The 23,632-nt window shown below is 34.5% G+C and overlaps 1 protein-coding gene across 3 annotated transcripts; it reads right to left on the bottom strand.

Moving 5' to 3' along the window:
• Positions 1–516: 516 nt before the first annotated feature.
• Positions 517–23,195, bottom strand: LOC126969867 (ethanolamine kinase). Of its 3 annotated transcripts, none has more exons than XM_050815444.1 (7): positions 22,903–23,195; positions 22,700–22,833; positions 22,166–22,349; positions 19,459–19,547; positions 11,418–11,644; positions 4,105–4,351; positions 517–738 (listed from the first exon to the last, which is right to left on the bottom strand). In XM_050815444.1, the coding sequence occupies exons 1-7, from the start codon at positions 23,032–23,034 to the stop codon at positions 672–674; spliced, it is 1,080 nt and encodes a 359-aa protein (XP_050671401.1). In that variant the 5' UTR covers positions 23,035–23,195; the 3' UTR covers positions 517–671. The 3 variants fall into 3 exon arrangements, with proteins under 3 accessions (XP_050671401.1, XP_050671404.1, XP_050671402.1); XM_050815447.1 differs by having other exon boundaries at positions 22,700–22,823; positions 22,903–23,026; XM_050815445.1 differs by having other exon boundaries at positions 22,700–22,843; positions 22,903–23,016.
• Between the last annotated feature and the right edge of the window lie 437 nt (positions 23,196–23,632).

Below are 23,632 nucleotides of genomic sequence, written 5' to 3' on the forward strand. Positions count from 1 at the left end.
TATTTAAGCTAGGTATATGATATGCGCAGCCACAAAGTAATTACTGCTGTATGTATGCAGGTCGCTATAGTCGGAAATATAATTCGTGATCAAAAATTTAAACAATCATTCTGCCAACAACAAATAATAACCTTTTCTATTGTGCGTGCTGAAATATACTAAAATAATATTTTAAAATTATAAGTGTACTCTATATACATAATATATTTAATATTGCACAAAAGTAGGTTCCTATTCGACAATTAAACACTGGTACACTAATACTAAATAGCAACATGTTGCAAAAGGAGAGATCTGGAGAGTGTTTACGGGCCGCCTGATAAAGTATTTCTCTGTCTGCTATATACTATTATCTACTAACCTCTATTTGTACAGTAGGTCAGGACTTAGGCCATTCATCACTGCACATTGTTGACATTCATTAATAATATTGTTAGAGCTTTAGTTTCGCTCTTAAAACCAACTGGCACGTCGTTAAAATAAAATACATGTGTAGTAAAAATTAAAACATGCATGAAATAATTGTATAACTTTATTATCATAATCAAAATAACGTTGCAATAAAAATAATATAGGAACAAAAATCAATATATCATCTTTTGTACTTGTTGTAAATCATTGGATTATTATATTATCATTTCATGGTAAACATTTGAATTTATCACTTGTTTCTATACCAACTCTCGGAAAACACTATTTTTCAGTTCGAAATATCTGCCAAGACGAATTTCTGCATACCTGCAAAAAAATAAAGTATTTTATTTATACAAAATAAATATCTATGTACAGTGTACCTACTCGCTTTTAGTGAATTCGATTCCTAGTGTTATGATTATTGGTGAATGCCTGAGGTGGTATTGTCGAATAGCGGATATTAGGTAGTATTGTTTGCGAACGACTTACCAAATGTCAAAAATGTAGATGCAAGTGTTTTGTTAAACGGAGAGGTGATAAAACCGGTGGAATCTGCTATATTTCTTTGCATAACTCTAGAATTCAAATTACAATGGGGCCCCCATATTGAAGGAATGAAATATGCCTACTTCACTTTTTCCAGATCAAAACATGCTACAAAACTGTCATCTGAACAAAATTTTTCTTTTTCTGGTTCCTTTAATTGCCTTACCATTTGTTTTACTTTCAAGTGCTTTTCATAGTCAACTTTTAACAGTTCTTTTCTAACATCATCAGAAGTTTGGTAAATTGAACATATTTCACATAAATCTTTTTAGGTTTGTGAAAGGATTCGTATTAAATAGTATTTCATATTGCGGTTTAGTTGCTTTGCATGTTTGATTCTACTGGTGGTTTGTATCTATCCATTCTAAATATAGTTGGTGCATTTTAGAGACATTCAATGTTTCACACAGATATTGCTTTGGCTATCTTTTTTTTTATGGAATAGGAGGACAAACGAGCGTGCGGGTCACCTGGTGTTAAGTGTTCACCACCGCCCACATTCTCTTGCAACACCAGAGGAATCACAAGAGCGTTGCCGGCCTTTAAGGAATGGGTACGCGCTTTTTTTGAAGGTACCCATGCCGTATCGTTCCGGAAACACCGCACAAGGAAGCTCATTCCACAGCTTTGTAGTACGTGGAAGAAAGCTCCTTGAAAACCGCACTGTGGAGGATCGCCACACATCCAGATGGTGGGGATGATATCCTAACTTGTGGCGTGTCGTGCGAAGGTGGAATTCGGCGGCATGAATCAGATTAAACAGCTCTTAGGAACACTCCCCGTGATAAATGCGCTAGAAGACACACAATGAAGCGACGTCTCTACGCAACGCCAAGTGATCCAGCCGTTCACAGAGGACTTGGTCCCCGACAATTCGAGCTGTTCTGCGTTGCACGCGGTCAAATGGATCGAGCTGATACTGGGGTGCGCCAGACCAGAGATGACAGCAATACTCCATGTGTGGCCGGACCTGAGCTTTGTAGAGCGCTAGAACGTGGGCCGGCTTGAAGTATTGCCGTGCTCTATTAATGACGCCCAGCTTCTTCAGCCAATTTGGCTTTGCCCTCCAGATGGACACGGAATTGGCAATCGCTCGAGATTTCGAGACCCAGTATTCCGATACTAGGCGAGGCTTTAAGGGTATCTGCACTGCACACACATAAAGAAAAGGCACTAATCTTTACGAGTATAGTGTGTATCAACTCTTTCAAATAGATTTAAATGGTCAATTATACTTTTCTCAGTTTCTTCTGACATTCTTCTTGGCCTATTCTATGACTTCCTTTGTAATCTTTTAAATAATTGTCATCTCCCAATTTATCAATAGCTATGTATACTACTCGCTGTGTAATAAACAAGGTACTTAAAAACATAGTTTTATAAACTTTAATCATGGAATTAGTATCATCGAGTAGTTGATACGTTAATGTTTGAGTACGATTTTTTTTACGTTCCTCTGTAATTTTTTTGACGTTATCTTTTTTTACATGGCGGTTAATAAAATCCCACTGTCTATCGTGGTCCCCGATAGCCCAAAAATTCTGAAAATTTTACTCCTCATATTTTGCTGTACCTTTTCGTAACATTTTAGTTTGCAGTTGCAAGGTGGTCCAATAGATTTTTCTACGTTTTGATTTTTAGTTCTAACACTTTCATAACTTTTACCAGAATTTTTAAGTTTTATTTTTGCGATCTTTCCATAAATTAGGATCTATTTTTCTCTTTTTCGTTAGCGGTTCTATAGGAGTTTCGGGTCTTTCCTCCAATTCCGTAGTTACAATATCCTGTGATATATTTTTTGTTTCAATACTATGTAAAAAAACCCTCTAAGTCGGAAATATTTCTTATTTTTAGATTTCTTATTTAGATTATTACATACTTTTCTAACGGGCGATCGCAATAGACACTATTGGGCAAGTATCCGTTTATTAAACGGTTACTACCAATAACTTCAATTTCATGAGCGAATAATATTAGGGCTTAAACCTTTACAAAACTAGAAAAAACAAGAGAAATTAGTAAAAGATAATAGAATAGCTGTAATTATTATATTCAAAGTTTTGCCGCCTGCAATGAGGCATTACTGATAAAAGTCGCTTGCATTTTTACTCGAATAATCGTGCAAGAGTTATTACTCAAAGGAAAGGATAGACACGAGCGGCAGATTGATTTAACGCGTTTATTCTGGTGAACTCAAATAAACAAATAATCTGCAATAAACGCATGTTTAATTATTCATGTGATATGTAAATATGTTTTTCCGTACAATAAACGAATATTGTGCTATAAAAGCCATATTATAAGTATATACAATTTTCAAAAAAAAATATATAGGTGTATAATTAACATAGGGAACTAAAGGTTTATATTAACTCATAGTTATTAAGATAGTTGTATGAAACTGTTTGTTCCTTATATAAATAAATAAATAAATAAAAAATAATAGGCCAGGCAAACGAAAAATACGAAAAAAAAATTTGGGTAAGAGCTCTTGCACGTTTATTCGTTGGGGCCATCGATATAATGCCTACTACTCGGCTAAGCCGAGTTAGTAAGTCTTTTGTGGGGCGATATATATGCTTTTACAACAAGATCCCAGAAAATGTTCAAAACAAAAGTATTACGTTGTTCACAAAATTGTTAAAAAACGTTTGTGTGGTAAAGGTTACTAAAACATAAATGACTCTCTTAATGATACCACAGATTGGAAATGGAGTGACCGCCCTCAGGCTATTAAATAATAAGTTTAATTGTACAATATTACTTTGTAAACATATTTTTTCGAAGAAAAAAAGGCCGCTGAATTTATTGCGCCCATTCTTCTCAGGTCTTGAGGCATTCATTTTGGAATGGGTGGTAGTTTTTTACTTTCAATAAGTGATGTCACATCCTATTTTGAATAACAATAATTGAATTTGAATTATGAATACATAGATTGACTTGGCCATCACACTTATCAACCTAATTTAATATAATATGTAATAATTTAGAGATACGATGTATTTTAATTTAAAAAATAAATACCAAAGAATAAATGGTACAACGTAGAACTTCGACATTTATGTGTCATAATATTATAAATTATTTTTCTATGGATTTTTTTACCTACTGACAAATAATAAGTAAAAATTTTACTATACAAACCTGCAAAAATCAAAATCAATATCGGATAACTCGTACTGCACTATCGACCAAATCCCCCACAAAAAATGAGAAGCGAGAGATAAGTGCTGCACTTGTTCGTATACTTTATCTATTTCATGTGTTATCATGTCACCTTGGCCGTCGCCATCGGTCACCGTCAGATACTCAGTAAGGTAAGTGCGGATCCAGGACTTCTGAAACTCTTCACTGGGATATCTCGCGTAATCAATATCGTCAATAGATAATCCTGAAATGAAAGAATGTGATAAAGTGATATTGTTTACCGCAACATATTAATATTATATATACAGATACCGCCAATATTTGTTTTTAAACAATTCGACACGTGTTTCGCCTCTACACGAGGCATACTCAGGAATTGTCTTGCCAAATTTTGGCACGAGACTGAATCAAATGAGCCGGAAGCCGCTCTTTTATACCCTCGTCCCATGAAATGACGCGCTGTGATTGGTCGGCTGTTGTCCCGAAGAGATACGTAACAAAGGTGATGGGACAAAATTTGTTTGTTCATTCAACAATAATAACATGTTTACAACATGTTATTTTTGTGTTTTATTATTTCTAATAATTGCTCTAACACATTTAAGCGAAATCCTTTTTCACATGTATGTAAAATATTAAAATTATTATTGTTTCCGAGTGAGTGACCTGTCAATTAAATGTTTCGCGAAGTGTGATTTTTCGGGATGATTATTCCTAAATGCGGCAATATGTTCCTTTAATCTAATTTCGAAATTTCGACCTGATTTTTCGGAATTGTTTAATCGATCTTTGCCACTAAACAAACTATTAATAAAACTCTATAGAATGTTCTGAATTAGGTGCCGCGAGCGAGCCAGCGGCACGCCACATGTGAGTTGTCTGTGGCCGCCCATTCTGCCCGCGTCTCGCATACCCAAAAGCGTCATTTAGTTGATTGACTGATTTTGAAAGGCATTCTTTCCGTATTTTTAACCGACTTTAGTACTTCAGCGAAGAATTTTAAAGAATTGCATTAACTTTTGTTAATATAATATTTTATAATTAAATTGTTTTTTCACTTTTAGTGTTTGTTGTTATTGGAGTCAGTTTTTATTAATATTTTCAGTCAAGTTTGCAAAATTGATAACGTGAAAATGAACATGTTTCCGTCGATAGTTTAAATATTGAAGAATTAATTGGTTGTTCTTCAACCTCTAATTCCTCTTCCTCAAGCAAATTAAAATGTACCTATTGTAACGACATGACGTCTTCCTTTCGTAGACATCACTTGACTGATTTCGAGCTATCATAGCTCTCATCTCTTCTCCGCTTTGGTGGAAAACGGGCTCAAGCCCGTTAAGGGTTTTTGTTCTATAGGACCAGTCTTGGTTACTTTTCGCCGAAAGCCCGTTGTTAGCTGTGCTCCTTGCCACGGTTCCTCGCGATGAGTTTGCTTTTCAAGTAACCTTTATATAATATTTCCCCTGGGAAAACACTGGGACGGCAAATTTAAAACTAATAAACGTTTATTAATATAAAATTCAAATTACTGTAATAGTATATCAGGGCTACTTGTGCACGACATCCAAGCTCAGTCTCGTCCAGCCAGGCTCATTTTATGATAAAAGGTTGACACCAAGGTGGCAATATCCATAATTTTAAATACTATCCCATTTTGTTTAGGACAAGTTTAAGTACTACAACTGTAAATTAATTTATTTTAGTGACTTAAAGTAAATAAATTGTCATTATTTAATGAAACTTGATGAATAAAATCGTGACAACATAATAAATTCAAATATGGTCACTTTCATCATCTATTTCATCACACACCCTGCTTCGTGTCGCCTCGGCGTCAGGCCGCTCGCACGCAGTAACGACGCCTGTAGTTTTGATAATCGAACAAGGTGTTGCAGGCTAGGACACGAGTCTCTAGGTGCCACACATTTCAAAGTTATTGTTAGTTTGGTTTACAACAATAAACTGGTCTGTCTGTCTGGTTCCCGCGGGCTGTTCCAACTGGATCGCTGCCGCGCGCTGTAATAGCGTTCTACTGAATTTATATCAACATAATATTGGCAAGCGCGGCAAATGAAGGCGATAGTGTAGGTGAGGGGGACCGTGGCATACTTGTCGGAATAAAATCGTAACAAGTATTGAATGCATTTTACTACAATAACTTGTTAATTATAATTAGCTACGTAAGTACCCTACTCTGTGATTATATAATATTTATTAAAATTGCTAAAGTCAGCTTTTACAATACACAATAGTGATGGTTTCTTTAATATTTTGACATAACATTTTATTCTACCATGTGTTCATCTAATATAAGCTCAAAAGCCACTTTAATGGAGTTAAGGTATTACATAGCGCCAGCTAGAGAAAGCCTCTTGAACGTCGACACAGACGGTGATTGATGAGTGGCCGATATTGTTAAGATATATGTGCCCAAGTAAGAGCTGAGACCAGGGGCGGATCTACTTAAAAACTTTTTGGGCTGCAGCTCAGGGCCCCGTGGATACAGAGGGCCCCCAACCGAACTGAAAACAACAGACGATATTGTCAATAATAAAAATTATCTAGTATTTAAAAAAATCCGATCATAAGGTTGGCAGCACTGCGATCAATCAATCCGTGTGCGCATCTACCAAACGAAAGGGGAATTCCCCGTCGCTTGTTTTCGGTCGGTGTATTCCGTGTATTGTTTATTACTGGGGACTAGTGCCAAAAAATATACGTTTTCTGCTTTGCTTCGACCCATATGTGGGAACTGTTAAATCGTGAAACAAAACTAAAATTTACGTTAAAAAGTTTAAGCCAGACCAGATGGTCTTGTCACTATGATGCTGTCAGAGCTTTAAAAAGTACTTATACTGGCAGTCTGAAAATTCTCAATACTTTCGGCGAAAATGACGATAAAAGTTGATTCCGGAAAAGCGGCACGAAATTTATTTAATAAACTGGTGAAACTAGAAATTGCAGTTTTGATTATTTTATGGGAAGAAATTTGGGAGAGATTTAATGTATTTAATAAAAAAGTACATATCTTTGGTTTCGACATTACATTGGTGAAGGCAATAAGTTAATGGTGTCATTAAAAGAGTTCGTGAAAAACATAAGGCAACAATCAGATCAGAAGCCAAAGGAATACGAAGATATAGCTAAAAAATTAAGAACTAGTGTGGGAACAGACTACAGTGACATAAATAAGAGACGCATTACTTCAAAATTTTCAGAAAAGTCTCAGAAAACGGCGCAGATGTTAATTAAAAGGGACACGCTTAACGTTGCCTTGGATAAGATGATTATGGATTTAAATAACAGAGGCCAAGCCTATGAGACTTATAGGCATTTTTTTTTTTAATTTTTAATGAATTTGCCAGACAAAACTAAGAACACAGATCTGGAAAGTGTACCAACGTAATATTATTGATTATTATCCAAATGACGTAGACGAACATTAAGTGAATGAGTGCATTTAGTTAAAATCTTGGTTCACTACTGCAGTCTAAGACACAGTCTTACACCTCTTGTAGTGACATTTTTTGGCTAATTTATGAAAAGAAACTTGTTGATATTTTCCCAAACTGCCATACCATCTTAAAGGTTTCTTTTACGATGCCGATCACTAGCTGTGAAGGGGAGCGCTCTTTCTCCAGGATGTCGTATATAGAAAACAAATACAGGACAACAATGTCGAACTATCGACTAAATCATTGATCAGTTCCTTCCGTAAATTGCGATTTAACAATGGACTTACAGTGCAATGACCAAATAAAAGAATTTGCAGCAGAAAAATGCAGAAAGGTTGCTATATAATTTACTAGCGGCCCGCTCCGGCTTTGCACGGGTATAAAATATATAGCCTACTTCATTTACTGAAAAAATGTGATGATTTAAGCAAACATGGGGATTTAGGGACAGAGAAAGCGACTTTGTTTTATACTATGTAGTGATATAACATAACCATTCATAAACTGTCAATTTATTTTTCTATAAATAATGATTTAATAAATAAATAAAATATTTTGTTTTCCTATTTTCTTCCTATACTTAATGTTAAGTATATTATATATATAATATAATATTATATATATAATGTTAAGTATATAATATATACCTAAATTACTACATAAAACAGTTGACAAAATGGCAATTGGCCGAGTAATTAGGTAGGGCCCCTAAGCAGTATTAGACCAGGGCCCGACAAATTCAAGATCCGCCCTTGGCTGAGACCTAGAAACTTTGCCGAGGTTTGTCAAATTATTATGGTTTGTTGGTAGCCGAATTAATACCTACTACGAATACACATGGAATTATGCAAACGTTTGAATACAATAAGCTTATTGATAAAGAACACATAGCATGTCTCTTTCGGATCCGTACGAATGGTATATGGAACGGCTCGTGTTTGATATAAATAACATTGATTTTAATTTATAACTAGACAAATATGTCTATATAAAGATAACGAATACAAGTAGGACACTCCTTATGAGGTCAATTGTCAATCTACAAAGAGCAAGAGATATCACGAGCCCGGAGCCATACTGACGGACGTACGTTCCTAGCTTATTACGTAATACAACATCGACAATCTTTATATTGAACCGCGACTCACGAGTAAGAGAACTGCTAGAGATGAGATGTTTATATAACCTCAGTGAAGGGCTCGCTTCACGTACCTACTACACTACTAACTACACTGTGATTGGCCGATTTGTATTTTGAATGGCGTTCACCTTCATCCGTGTGTAACTCGTTAATATTATTGAGCAAATGATTTGAATTTGATTAATTGTTTACCATAAAAATAAAATAAGTAAACAATTATCTATCGTTTTTAACTGTCTCGAGCTGACTTTCGTTATTCTGAACAATACAATTAATACATTCATCATTTTTACGCCTCCGCGCTAACACTAGGGACAAGGTTTCAATTTGTTACTAGGTTATCATAATATGTTTTATATTTTCATCTAATGTTATGAACAGACATACTATTATTTTGTAAAAATAGAGTATGGATTGCACATCTATGAAATAAATATAAATATAAGTAATACCTACTATTCCTCAAGTTTTTGATGTGGGAGAATGATGTCGTCCTATGACGACAGTAAAACCGACCTACATTCCAGCTTTCTACAAAAGCCCAGAAACACCACATACTCCCTGTATTGCTGTCATCTCTGGTCTGACGCACCCCAGTATCAGCTCGAACCTATTGACCGCGTGCAACGCAAATCTGCTCTAATTGTCGGGGGTCAAGTCCTCTGTGAATGACTTGATCACTTGGCGTTGCTAGGAGTGTTCCAAACAGCTGCTTGACCTGATTCCTGCCGCTAATTTCCACTTTCGACTACACACTTTCTACTTTCACACGAGTCGCCACAAATTAGATATCATCTCCACTATCAGGATGTCTGGCGTTCCTTTACATTGCTGTTTTCATAGGACATCCTTCCTTGACATGGATATCTTTAAAAAAAGGCCCGTAAGGTAAAACCACCTATAGTTGACACTGCACCAATAGTTGACACTTGTTGACGAAGAAAATAAAATAAAAAGAAAAACACTGATAGCCAAAGATCGAGATGGTGTCCGAGTAATAGTATAGACATCTAGCAGCACCGATACAAACTAACGTGGCGTCTTAACTCTTAAACAACATCGTTAGTTACCGCGTTCGATTGATGACAGCTTCCATTTTTATTGCTATTTTCTTGTAAAGTTTGTTTAGAGCAAGCCGAAAGATTCTTAATGTTGGAGAGGTAAATATTATTTTACAATTTTAAATAGATATTTATTTCATTCATTATATCAGTTTGAAGCGTGAATAAATATTATTTAAAATGAAATACAAAAAAAAATTATATACCTACATGGCATCATGTCATTTACTGAAACTTGAAATAACATAGATACCAGTAGTTGACATGTAGATGTCAACTTATGGGTTTTAATATAGTTTATTAATACTGTTTTATTTATTGCTACTTTTCCGCTTATATGTTAATTTACTCTATAAGACCATAGAAAATAATTGAGAAACATTTTGTTAGTTGACAGGAGGTGACAACGTAGAGACGTCGCTTCATTGTGTGTTCTACCGCATTTATCACGGGGAGTGTTCCGAAGAGCTGTTTAACCTGATTCCTGCCGCCGAATTCCACCTTCGCACGACACGCCACAAGTTAGGATATCATCCTCACCATCTGGATGTGTGGCGGTCCTCCACACTGCGGTTTTCAAGGAGCTTTCTTCCACGTACTACAAAGCTGTGGAATGAGCTTCCTTGTGCGGTGTTTCCGGGACGATACGACATGGGTACCTTCAAAAAAAGCGCGTACACCTTCCTTACAGGTCGTCAACGCTCTTGTGATTACTCTGGTGTTGCAAGATAATGTGGGCGGCGGTGATCACTTAACACCAGGTGACCCGTACGCTCGTTTGTCCTGCTATTCCATAAAAAAAAAAGTTGATACGGTTTTAAAAAATTAGATTGCTTTGTATTACATAACATGTAAGACATTAAAAAACGTTATTGTTTCTTTGAACAAAAAACCTATAAATTCTTAGTGCGTAGTGTTTTAAAGATTTTACAATATTTCTAGAAACACTGTGCGCCAAGAATTTAAAATTTAATAGCTTTTTGTGCATCAGGTATTATTCCTTTTAAAAGAAGCTATTTATCGATAGATTGTGCCTCACCCTATGCGCGTTCGCGTTATTTGCTTTAGGACCGTCCGACCCGTTTGAAGTCACCGCGAGAAGCGAGAAGGAAACACAAGGCAACATCGCTTCTGTTCCGTCCGGCAACATCGCATTTTAATGTGCAATTCAAGTTCATTGAATCATTGACCTAGTGACCCAATTCTACAGCGCGTTCATATTGACTCAAATTAAAAGTCTTTAATTCAATGTAAATTTGACCTGATTAGTGCATCGATTTCGTTCATGTTTTGTGTATCGTCAGCAAAAGCTATAACAAGTATGTAGCTTTCATATTTAATTCATAAATGCAAAATCCATACTGTATAATTTATAATTAGTTACATAATACTTCGACCACCTCTAAGCCTAGTGCCACCAGCTTGACTACTCCGCTAGAAGTCCCGGGTTTTACATGAATGAGTGTTTGTTCCCAAGTGTATCTATAGTATTTTACCCATAGTACAGACTAAGCCTAGTTTGGATATAAATAATGTGTAATGTGCATGTATTATAATGATTAGTAACGTACCTACAGTTGGACTTTTGCCCTAATCACATCTATCCCATTTACAAACACATAAAAACTTTTAAATACAATATAATTTACTCACCCACAAACTCGTTAAAATGATTCGCGATGTCGTATGCTTGATAGTTGTAAGCGGCATACTCATAGTCAATAAATGAGACAGTTCCATTACAGTCATTGTAGATCACGTTCCCTAGAAGCAAATCATTGTGAGCAAACACTAGCGGGCTCTCGGTTCTCATTAAGTGAGACTTGAGTCTCTCAAACTCTATCCACAGTCTTGTTTTTGATCCAAAACTACTTGCAAATCTACAACACGGACAGAAAGTGTTAATGACAATTATAACAACATTCAAATTCATTTTTTTTTATTCAAAATTGTATTTCAATACACTTATTGAACGTCAAAACTAACTCGAGCTAACCGTCAGATTTAGGTAACTTTTAGGTCTTTTTATGGTAATATAAGAGTACGAGAAGATGTCTATATAGCCTACATAACATAACAGTGTCGTAGTACAATACAAAACGACCTACGGTAGGTATAATATATTATGATATGTCTCCCGATGTCAATAAACTACTTAAATGATGCTTCATATTAAACAGTTGAAAGCATATTCGAGAACACGACTCTATCAGGAAGATGTGCCACAATGGCATGAAAGGTACTGCTCCAATCATGATTTCATAAATAAAACATAAAAAAATCCTAGTTTATTTTATAAAATACTAGCTGATACCCCGCGACGTCGTTCGCTTACGTATTTTTACACCTTGCGTTACATTACTGGACTTGTTGTTATTGTTGCGTTACTTTACTAGGGATCGATACTATTTTTGAAAATGTAATATAGCCTATAACACGCGGGGATAATGTAGCTTCCCAACAGTCAAAGAATTATTCAAATCGGTTCAGTAGTTGCGGAGCCTATTTAATGCAAACAAAAAAACAATCAAATCATTCCTCTTTATAATATGAGTATAGATATTGAATTATAATGCAATTAGAATATTTAAAATAAGAGGAAATTCCACTGAGTCTCCCATTTCTCTTGCGGATGGAAGATCTTAATTCCAATAATCAAAGTGTTCTACATCCAATCTTAGATAGAAATTTTGGAATTCTGATAATATTTACGTTTCATAATCGAGTCACCAAGTAATACTACTAAGTCATCTCAACGAATCAATAATTTGATGATCGTACCGCGTCAGAAAACTTGATTATGCAATATTTGCGTTTATTTAGGTTTAAGAAATATTATATGTAGGTTATAAATAAAAATGATATTATTGTCTTGTATTCTTCATGTACCTGTACAATAACGACAACTTTTTTTATTGGTCGTATGTTCAACGACTGAGAACTTTGCAACCGGTTTAGATGTTTTCGTAATCCTACAAATACTGTCCCCATGTTAAACGATTTTCTTTAATAAAATACATAGGGTTATCAAATTAGAACAGACCCCTTCGAGCTTAGGGCTTGTACACAAAACTGCGATGCGACTTCGCATCGCAAAAATCTGCGAGCTCCCTCTACGCATCGCAAGAACTTGCGAATTGATTCGCATCGCGCATTCCTGCGATGTGAACCCAAAATCTTCTTTGTTTCATTTTCCTGTATCTCCTAAGCAATAATAAAAGTGCACACTTCTTTTTACGATCCATGTCACGACCTAGTTTTCAATTCAAAATACGTTTAGTACGGTTAACGGTCGTCGAAGGAATGGTCACCCTGGGAGACGCCTTGCCGCACGAAATCGCATCGCAGCAATTCGTGTCGTAGTTTTCTGCGTTGCGAATTCGCATCGCAGTTTTGTGTACAGACCCTTAGGCCTTACATAGTAAATCCCTCAACCTTTGTTATAGGCCCGATATCGCAATGTGTGACTTATATTTAATCTGTAAAAAAAACTACGTTTAAAAAACCCGAGCAATATGTAGCACATTCAAAAAATAGTATTTTATTAGTATTAAAGGTTGGCATAAGAGCCGATTAAATTAAATCTTTATTACGTTATTTTATACTTTTTTAAACGTAGTTTTTTTTTTTTACTTTTTAGTGTCAATAATTAGGTAAACAATAACATTTTACTTGCTTCTTACTGTCATATTGTAATTTTTATTAGTAGCTATGCGTAGGCCTATGAAAAGTTCCGAGTGCCTTAATATAGATTCACTATGTCACGTTCTTGTGAGACACTGAAATATATTGAAGAACATTTCTTATCTATAAATGACAGATAGACTAAGCGTAATCGGTGTACATACATAAAAAAAATACAACTCGAATTGAGAACCTCCTCCTTTTCGAAGTCGGTTAAAAAACAAGGATCAAAGACTTGACAAAATATTTCGGCCGTATATATTTTCTAAGTTCAAACAAATGATGGGTGAATAAAAATGAGGGTTTTCATTACAGCACTTACGCATAATGTAAAAGATAAGATAATAAGAACCGCAAATGTAATTAGTACCCACATAACGACAGCGGCCCATCTTATCACAATAAACAGGCAAATATTACGTGGAAAATATAAGACAAGCTATCAGCCATTGAACATTGGATATTTACAAGTAGTAAGTACTTACTTACTTATCACACGACGACTAATGAATGTAGGAAGAACGAAATACGATAACATTCAACATTCATTGTTTAAATAAAAAAGGTTAAAACTAAAATGTCAACGAAACAAGACAAACACAATAATTATTTATGAAAAAATGTCATCGAACGTGACCTTGAACACTTGTTCATGTTTGTGAAATCAAAGAGAAACATTGTTTGTGTAACTGCGTCGTATTGCTCTCTGATATGATAAATTAAAAAAAAGTTCTGCGTATTTGCTATACTACTAATTAAATGAAAGGAATTATATATTTTACAATATATAATACGATTTATTGAAATACTATAATATATTGTATGGATTCAGCTCCATATTTAATAACTTATCTAAGACGAGAGATAGCTAACAAAGTATGCAAATAATTTCTACCGTTTAGATAACACTAATAGCCTAAGATACCACCGCTCGATTCTGCAGGAACGTGTTCTTCTGATAAAACTAATTTTAAATGAAAACGTTTAGGGAGTATTAGCGATAGGTTTTCTATAAAAATTGGCTGCAAGTACCTGTCATTTATTTTAGTATAATTAATTTTCTGATGCAAATTGCACCCATATTATATTTTATTAATAAATTGTACGTCATTTTAAAGGAAATTATGTAAAGAATTGAAAAAAATATGGCTGCCAGCTCTCAGTCAGCCGCAACATAAACCAGCCAGGTGTAAACAGATACATTTTTGTTGATAATTTACAGTCATCTGTTTTTTTTTATATTGACATTTGTGCATTGACATGCATACCTTGACATGATACATGCATTGACATGCATGTACCATACACGATCTTCAGTTGGCTTTCGCTATATCCAGGCCAACTGCTAGGCCTTCCCCTTGCTTGCGATAACCGCCGCCCATCTATGTGTAAGGTAAAAGATTGCCTGCCGACCGACCATGGCAAAAGCCGTACTGTCGGTCGTTGATCTACTGGGGGACCCTCTAGATATACCAAGAGTTGGCGGTTAATTATCCTCTCCATAATTTTGGAGATCAGGGAGGTAATAACTATAGGCATTTAATTTTCCGGATCCGAACTGTCTCTCATTTTTTTTAAACGGATGGACAAGGGCTGACTTACATGAGTACCTACGCCTTTTGAATAAGAGTGGAATAAACGCGTTAGCACCGGCGTCAACTCAGGGGCACACGTTCTAAGCACGATTGAAGAAATGCCATCCGGCCCGCTCGACTTCCTGACGTCCAACGAAGTCAAAGTTTTTATTTGCATAAACATCTTATATTGATGTTACATAAATATTATAAAGTACATGTTTGCCACATTTATGACGTGCAAATTTTATAAAATACATTTCAAAATCGTTACAATAATATCAATTTAACAAAAGATTAGTAGCAGAATTATTAATTATATTATTTAAAAAAAATGTTTGTTTTTTTAATTGAAAATATTCGTCTAATGAATATAAGCAGTTTTTAGTAAGGTATATATTCAATTTACATGAGAAATTCCTATTCGACGATACCACTCTTATTATCTTTGCGATGTGATTATAGATTTATATGCACATATAAAAACAGTTTCTCTGAAATAATATAGTTCTACAGCAAGGTTGTTTTCATGTTTACTAAATTCGCAAATTTTTTGTCGAAACATACAGCCCTCAAATATGTATAATCCAACAATTGTTAATAGGTTATATTTTTTAAATACGGATCTGCAGCTTTCAAGCCATCCGTTTCCCGCTGCAGCCCTCAAACATTTTTTTGCGCTCTTAAGACTCTATTTATTACTGTTGAATTACCCAATATTATGATAGCATACCTAATTATAGATCCCACGTAAGCGTGGTAAGCCGTTAAAGCCTCTTTTTCAAATACAGTTTTTTTTATTCTCCTTATTGCCAAAAACAAACTTATTAAGACGTTTGCATAATGATTCAACTTGAGCTTTCCAATTACAATTATTATATCTAAGAATTCGGGATGTTCAACCTCATCAATTTTAATTTCATTGTATGTTATGTTTCGAAGGGGTGGGTAAATGGTATTATAATTTTTAAATTGTATAAGTTTTGTTTTCATTATATTAATATTTAAATTATTACTTTCTAACCATTTGCCGATTTTAATGATTTCATAATTTAAGACCGAGTCGTATGGTCTTTTTGAGTTTGTGTCAGGGATAATTATTTTAATGTGATCAGCATATAACACGCACTTATTTTCTGTAATATTTGGTAGGTCGTTGATATATAGTAGATATAATAATGGTCCAAGTACACTGCCCTGAGGTACCCCGGTTTTAATTTGATTCCAACTTAATTCATATCGTACTATATTTGATCTTACGTCAATCTTTTCAATCTGGACACACTGTTGCCTATTTTTAATATATGTTTCTAGTCATTGTGAAGTGACACCTCTAAGCCCATATAAATTACAATTGTTTATGAGAATTTCAAAGTCAACACAGTGAAAACCTTGGGTCATATCAAAGAATACTGCTGTTACTCTAATTTTTTGGTCTATTTTTGTCATCAGATTTTTAACTAATGTATATGCGGCCATTGTGGTAGATTTATTTTGTTGAAATGCGTATTTTTCCTCTGAAAAGACGTACAGTTTCGTAAAAAATTCAGTTAATCGTTTGTACATTATTTTCTCAAAAACTTTATATAGAATGGATATAAGAGTTATTGGTCTGTAATTAATAAGCTCCGTATGAGTACCTTTTTTGTGAAGTGGTTTTATAATAGATGACTTAAGAGTTGTAGGGTATTGTCCTTGTTTGAATTGAATGCTAAATTGATTAAATATGTCAGTAGTGCAACAAATTCATTAAAAAAAACTAACTAATGCGTAAAACAGACCTCGCCGAACAGTTTTCTGTCTGAACTGAACTGTGTTTTTCCGTTGTCGTCAAGAGACGTGTTGGAGGCAAAAAGAGCGCACAGAACGGCCGTGGTTCTTACCATCGGATGATACCACTTATTAACTAGGATCATCCGAATGGAAACAAACCTTGCCCCAAGGGTAGGATGCAAAAAAACGCATCCTTTCCCAATAGGCACTACACTGACACTGACCAGGCAATGGTCGGACGTTCCGAGAGGGGCGTCGATAGAGACCTGGTAACTACCGAGATGTGTAGTCAGCAGAAGATCTAATAAGGACGGCATGTGGCTGTCCACATCCGGGAGCCGTGTTGGCGACTCAACCAATTGGGACAGACCATACGCCAAGGCAAAATTATGCACAGAATCGTTGTGCGTAGTCAGTGGTACATGACCGAAGCCATTCGGCATTGTGCCCGTTGAAATCACCCAAGACTACGATTTCAGCGGAGGAGATCTGTGCAAGCACGTCGTCAATTGCCGCGCTTGAACGCAGCCCATGAGCTGATTCGTTTCTGTGTTACCACTGTGGGACCTGAAGACACTCGGATAGATACAGACGCGGTCCTCAAAACCTACACGCAGCAGAGAGAAGATAGGTCCCTCAAAATTGCCGAGACGGCAACAGCCAATATCCTCCCTAACGTACTCAAATACCCCGGTATGAGGCAAAAAAATTATGCTCCAATGTTGTACCCGGGGTACGTTAAATATGATGTATCGCTAGGTCTCTCCGAGGGATTCTCCGACTGTGGTAAAATCTCTTAGAGGACCACTGTCATATTCTGATGTAGGTTCTGGGGCTCCTGTCCTCAACATTAACTATGCGAAACTTAGCGGCACTAGGCTGCTACTTCACGCCGGTATTCTGTTTGCCTGGCGTCATAAGACGGCAGCGTGGCTTGGGCCTGGGACCCCCCAATTCTTTTTACGCCCCGGGGACACACAGGGCTAAAAAAAGTTTTATCAAAAAAAAACGTACCTGCAGAATCAAGCAGTGGGATCTTGTACTATGATTGTAAAGTGACGTGAATATATTGTACTATTTTCTAGGATTTTTTATACATGTTGGTTAAGACTTACTATCCTGTAGCACGAGTTGTGAGGTAAAAATATAGTAATTGAAAGTACTTTAGACCACGATTATAATGAAATCACTCTTATTACAAGCTAATGCACCATTCCAGAGAAGAAAACATTATAATTAATAAAGTTGTGACATTTTATGGGGAGGAAAGAAAGGGAAACGCATACAATTAGTTCCTGGCAATGGCCGACCGCTACCGATGGCAAGGCTTGTGCGTTGTTTTAACTGTTCTAACATAACCTAACCAATATTCATAAATTATAGTTGAGCTTTGATCCACGATTATAGTGCTACTAATCTTATTACAAGGTAATGCGCAGTTTTCAAGAAAATCACGAAAAAAAATTCTAACTATATTTAGAAATTTTCTAACTATATTATTCTAAATTATAGGAAAACGGAATAAACAATATAGGAAATAAATAAAAAAAATACCAAAAAAAAACAACCGACTTCAAAAACACTATTCTATCTATTGTTTTGGAATAGTGTTTGAGAAGTAGGTTGTTTTTTTGTTAAGAAAAAAATATTTTATGATTTTTAGTGAATTTAAATTACACTAACTAACAATTTGTTAAAATATGTGTAGATATACTAAATTTTACAATGCAGCAATGAACGTAAGTGCTTTACAATTTGATTACAGACAGTTAGATTCGCGAATTCTGTCACAGATCGCACCCTTACTGTAAGTCGTTAAAGTTGCTTGATCATCATATTCGACTACGACAATTACTACACCATAACTATGTGTTGGTAGATGACTTAAATATCCGGATAGCATAAAAAAGATTAGGCCGAGTATCGTTAATTTGCTCCTAAGAATTAAAGAGTTCCGTTCTTTTGTCATGGATTCCGTAATAAGAACCAATCCAAACTCCCACCAAACTATCTTTGAACTATCCTTTCCAATTGAAAAAATAATCATCGAAATCGGTTCGCGCGAACCGATTGAGTTTATCGAGTTATTCGTAAATTTATCATCCACTTTGCTGTACGTATGTATGCAAATTAAAGACTTTTATGGTTTTCTCATGGATGCCATTGTCAGATCTGGACCAAATTATGACCAATGAGACCACACGGGAAGCACCAGCTTTCAAATAAAAAAATAATTATCAAAATCGGTTCACCCAGTCGAAAGTTTTGAGAAGAACATACCGACGAATTGGGAACCTCCTCGTTTTGAAGTTGGTTAAAAAATAATTATTAAGTCTAAAAAATATTATTGATAAAGCTACCTTGTCTGTCCCAGACTATTTTGAACACTTTTCGTTTTATTGTTTTTCATTTAAAATTTACAGTTATTAGCAAGTTTTTAGCCTCCCGCCGCAATGGCAGCGCTCATGTAACGTTTTTTTTATGTAATTTACCCGTTTTAGGTTAGAATTTTTTTCGTTATTTTCTTGAAAACAGTGCATTACCTTGTAATAAGTCTGGTATCATGTAATGATCATGGACTAAAGCTCTATCAACTACATTTTTTTTTAAGTTTAAAATTCGTGGCTACGGGATGCTCAGTTCAACCCTAAATGTTAACTTACCTCGTTTGTTTTGTTGAATTTGAAAATGTTTCCGGTATAAGTCTTAAGAATTGCTCTATTTTATCCCACACCATTGGTTCTTTCTTTACCTGTAAAAAATCGTTAAAGTTACAGAGTTAAAAATAACAATGCTAAACAAATATATAAAAAATTGTTTAATATTTTTATTAATTTATGACGTTATTTTTCAACAATCAGTTTTAATCGATGGAGAGTGAAAACAAAAACCAATGGCAATTTGGTTTGAGCTTTTCTAAAAGGTCCCTGTGTATGTATGAAATTATTTTAGTTAAATTATATAAGAGTTTATAAGCTCGTGTTCGTGGTCGCTCAGAGTGCAATGGAGAGTGCTATGCTCAAAGTTTCCTTGCAACATCGAATCAGAATTGGGTTAAAATTTAGTATCCCTTAGCACAAGGGGGGAAGGTGGTTTGGGTGCCCCTGATCCCTGATACTACGCTCATTACAAGGTAATGGACCGTTCTCCAGAAAAGAAATATTATAAACTAACCTTAAACTATAACATTTTTATCAAATCAAATTAAATCATCTTTATTTGCAAGATAAGGTTATAATAAAATGTTGTTGGCTTATAATTAACAGGTGCTCTTATCCTAACCCATAAAGCATGCAAATTTATAGTGGAATACATAAGCAGTTCACATTTTAATTTCTGTAACAATTATAATATACTGTACTATACTAAAAAAAGATATATGTACATCCCAAGCAAACTTAAATTAACATCAATCATACAATAGTTATTATTTTATAGGACTATTCATATTAATTTATAATATAATGTCATTCGCTACACAATGATTTCAGATTCAGTCAAAGTTAATTTTTATTATTTACTATATATTTTTAAGGGTTTGGAAGTTTGATCATGGCAACTGTTCTAACATAGCCTAACTAATTTAATTTTTATGCTTACCTAATTGGCGTTTACTTTTATTTGAATGCTCCCCCTCTCCCTACCTAACTTATAAATGGGGAAAAAATAAAGTGAAAGGCTTACCATTAGGTTCTGGCACTAGCCGGCACTCTCTCTCAGCTCATGTGTTGTGGTAACTGTCCTAACATAACCTAACCAATTTTAATATATATATAATAACCATACCAATAACCAAACAACTTTTTTTTTTCCCCAAATTTGTCAACATAGCTAAAAGGACAGACAGGCGTTGGGGCAGAAAAGTCCTTGAATGGCTACCGTGTACTGGATGATTCAGCATTGGTAGGGTCAAGATAGACTGATGATTAGTTTAAGATTAGACAAGACCTGGCTAAACTGTTACTTTTGTTCCAAAATATTTCACTATATATTATTTATTTCATATAAATTATTAAAGCCATATTTGATTTAAAACCACACTTATGTTCACTACTGTTTTTTTGTTTTAAATTATACTAGCTGACCCGGCAAACATTGTTTTGCCATATTAATTATTTTTAGAGTTAAACCGTTTCTTGGACATTGCAACATTACTTTATTTTTCTTAAATTAAATGTAGCCTAAGTTACTCCTTATTACATCAGCTATGTGGCAATAAAAGTCCCGTCAAAATCAGTCCAGCCATTTCAGAGATTAGCCGGAACAAACAGGCAGACTGACAAACAAAAATTGTAAAAAATGTTATTTTAGTTTATATGTATTCATATACATCTAGTTAAAAAACTGTTATTACAATATAACAGACACTCGAATTTTATTTATAAGTAAGAATTATCTATACTTGTGCAGTGGTGATCTTTATAAAACATATAACATTCACATACGTGAGCGAGGTACAAGCTATAGCTAATCACACAATCAATTACGTTCACCTCAGCGAATTTGAAATGGTGCCAATTTCATGTTTCTCACACTATATTTGTTAACTAACAAAAAACAAAACAATTTTCAATACTGGCCTTTGATTAGATTTTCATTCTGTTGATCTCTAATGAATATGTATACATTCTAGAAGAGGCTATAAAAGCGAAGTGTGTCCGAGTGTAAAAATATTATATTATATGGTCCCCTAACAATCGGCTTAAAAATCTAAGAATCTCTACCACTTTCACCGTAAAACCCATATGAACTTCAACCACATGCAAATTCAATTTCATAATATTATCAACGCCAACTACCAAAGCGAGCTAACCTGGCAAACATTGTTTTGCCATATAAATTATATAGATAGATTTCATTGAGTTCGGTCGAATAGTTTAGGACTTATTAGGGAACATACAAACATACATTCTCTATTATATATATAGATAGATTAATATATACTTTATTACTGTCTCAATTTGAGATGAGATTATTTTTAGATAATCTCAATTTATTCCAACTCTTACTCAAAGGAGATTGATGGAACATCAATTAAGTTAAGCGAGAAGGAATTCACATGGATCCCCTCCTTGCTGAACACTTTTAAAAGCCGGCAACAGATCTCTTGACCCATGTTTTGTGGATGTCCACAGGCGTTTTGGATCACCACTTCTCATCATGTGAGACTCTTGCCTGTTAACCCCCTTTTATATACAAACTGTAATATAAGTGTAAGTTATATAAGAACAATTTTAAAAAGGCAACAAAATAAATGTAATGGACTGTAGTAATTTGAACACATTGATTTAAATTCAATTTTTAAAAATGGGCTTTTAACTGTGTTATTACAAATACTTTTAAAATACTATAAGTTGTGAGATTACTTACTTCTTGAGGCAGCTCCACTTTGTGCATCTGTGCCATCCGGATAGCAATAAGAGCTGCAATTTTACTATTTATTACTGAGTCAACTGTAAGAGTTACACCAGGGTAGTATTGGTATACTAAACCATTTGCAAACACACCATATATTTTTGGTGCTAAATTAAGTTTTTGAAGGATAGTTATATTTCTGCAAATTTTAGAAATAGTAAATATTTTAAGTTATAAAAAAAATTATCAGTTAAATAGTTTTAAAAATACATAATAACATTCAGTATATATTATGTAAATACGGCTTCAACATCATGCACTTCAACAGGCCAGATATATAGGCCAAATATAATACTTTTAATCAATATTCAAATGTAAATATATGTATCAGTTATCACCAATTGCTAAGAGTGAATGAATGAGAAGGCATTTTCTTTATTTTAAATACAATTTCTAAAGATGACATGCTACCATAGATGCAATTTATGAAAAAATACTACAATAATAACATTATCCTTAGATATACTTATAAAGCAATGAATACTGTACCTGACTTCAGCTGTTCTATCAATAAGTAAATCAGTTTTATTACCATATATTCTGACTAATAAAATATTATCATCCCCAATATTATCCATATATTCACATGCTACTAACTTGTTAGTTAATCCATCTGTAAACAACTGAAAAACACTTTAAATCAAACTACTAACATAATTGAATTAAGAAATTGTAAATATTGCAAAACATACTTTAAATTTAATTTTATCTGGAGACCAATTTGGTCTTATTTCTTTTAAGATTTTAAATATACCACCATACAAATCCGTTTCTTCTATCTCTACAGGCACATATTTGTGAGCTGCTTGATAACGCAACGACATAATAAATAATAGTTAAAAATAAAAAATTGTCGCACTATACACTGAACTGAACGCGGTTCAGTTGCCGCGAAATGCGAATGCAATGCGCGAAAGTGACGAAACAAATGAACTAGCTGTCGCCTGTCAAAGAGAATTTAAACACTACGTTCTAGCTGTTCGCTGTAACTACTTAGCTCTGCACTCTGCTCTAATCAGAGACCACTGTTACTCTATCTAGCACCAGATTATTTTACACATAGTAAACACTAGCCCACATAACACTATTAATCTAACGAGCACTAGCCGTTGATTAAAATCTGATTCTGAATCACTAATTTTCAATTTAGAAATAGAAATAGAAATAGAAACACACTTTATTAGCAATAAAAAACACTCACACAAAAAACAATAATTTACAATATGAATTAAAATATTAAAATACTAAATTAAATAACGTAACAAATATTATAAAAAATTAATAATAAATAAATAAAAATAACAGTGTGAGCGTGATTCCCTGCTAAAAGGAGCTGACTCAGTATATTGTTGTGTCAGTGCAGAAGACACCAACACAACACTGGTTTTCAGCAGCCCCTCGTGACATTTGAAGTAGAAAGTT

This window comes from Leptidea sinapis, chromosome 19 (genome assembly GCF_905404315.1).
Source record: "Leptidea sinapis chromosome 19, ilLepSina1.1, whole genome shotgun sequence".
Lineage (NCBI taxonomy): Eukaryota > Metazoa > Arthropoda > Insecta > Lepidoptera > Pieridae > Leptidea > Leptidea sinapis.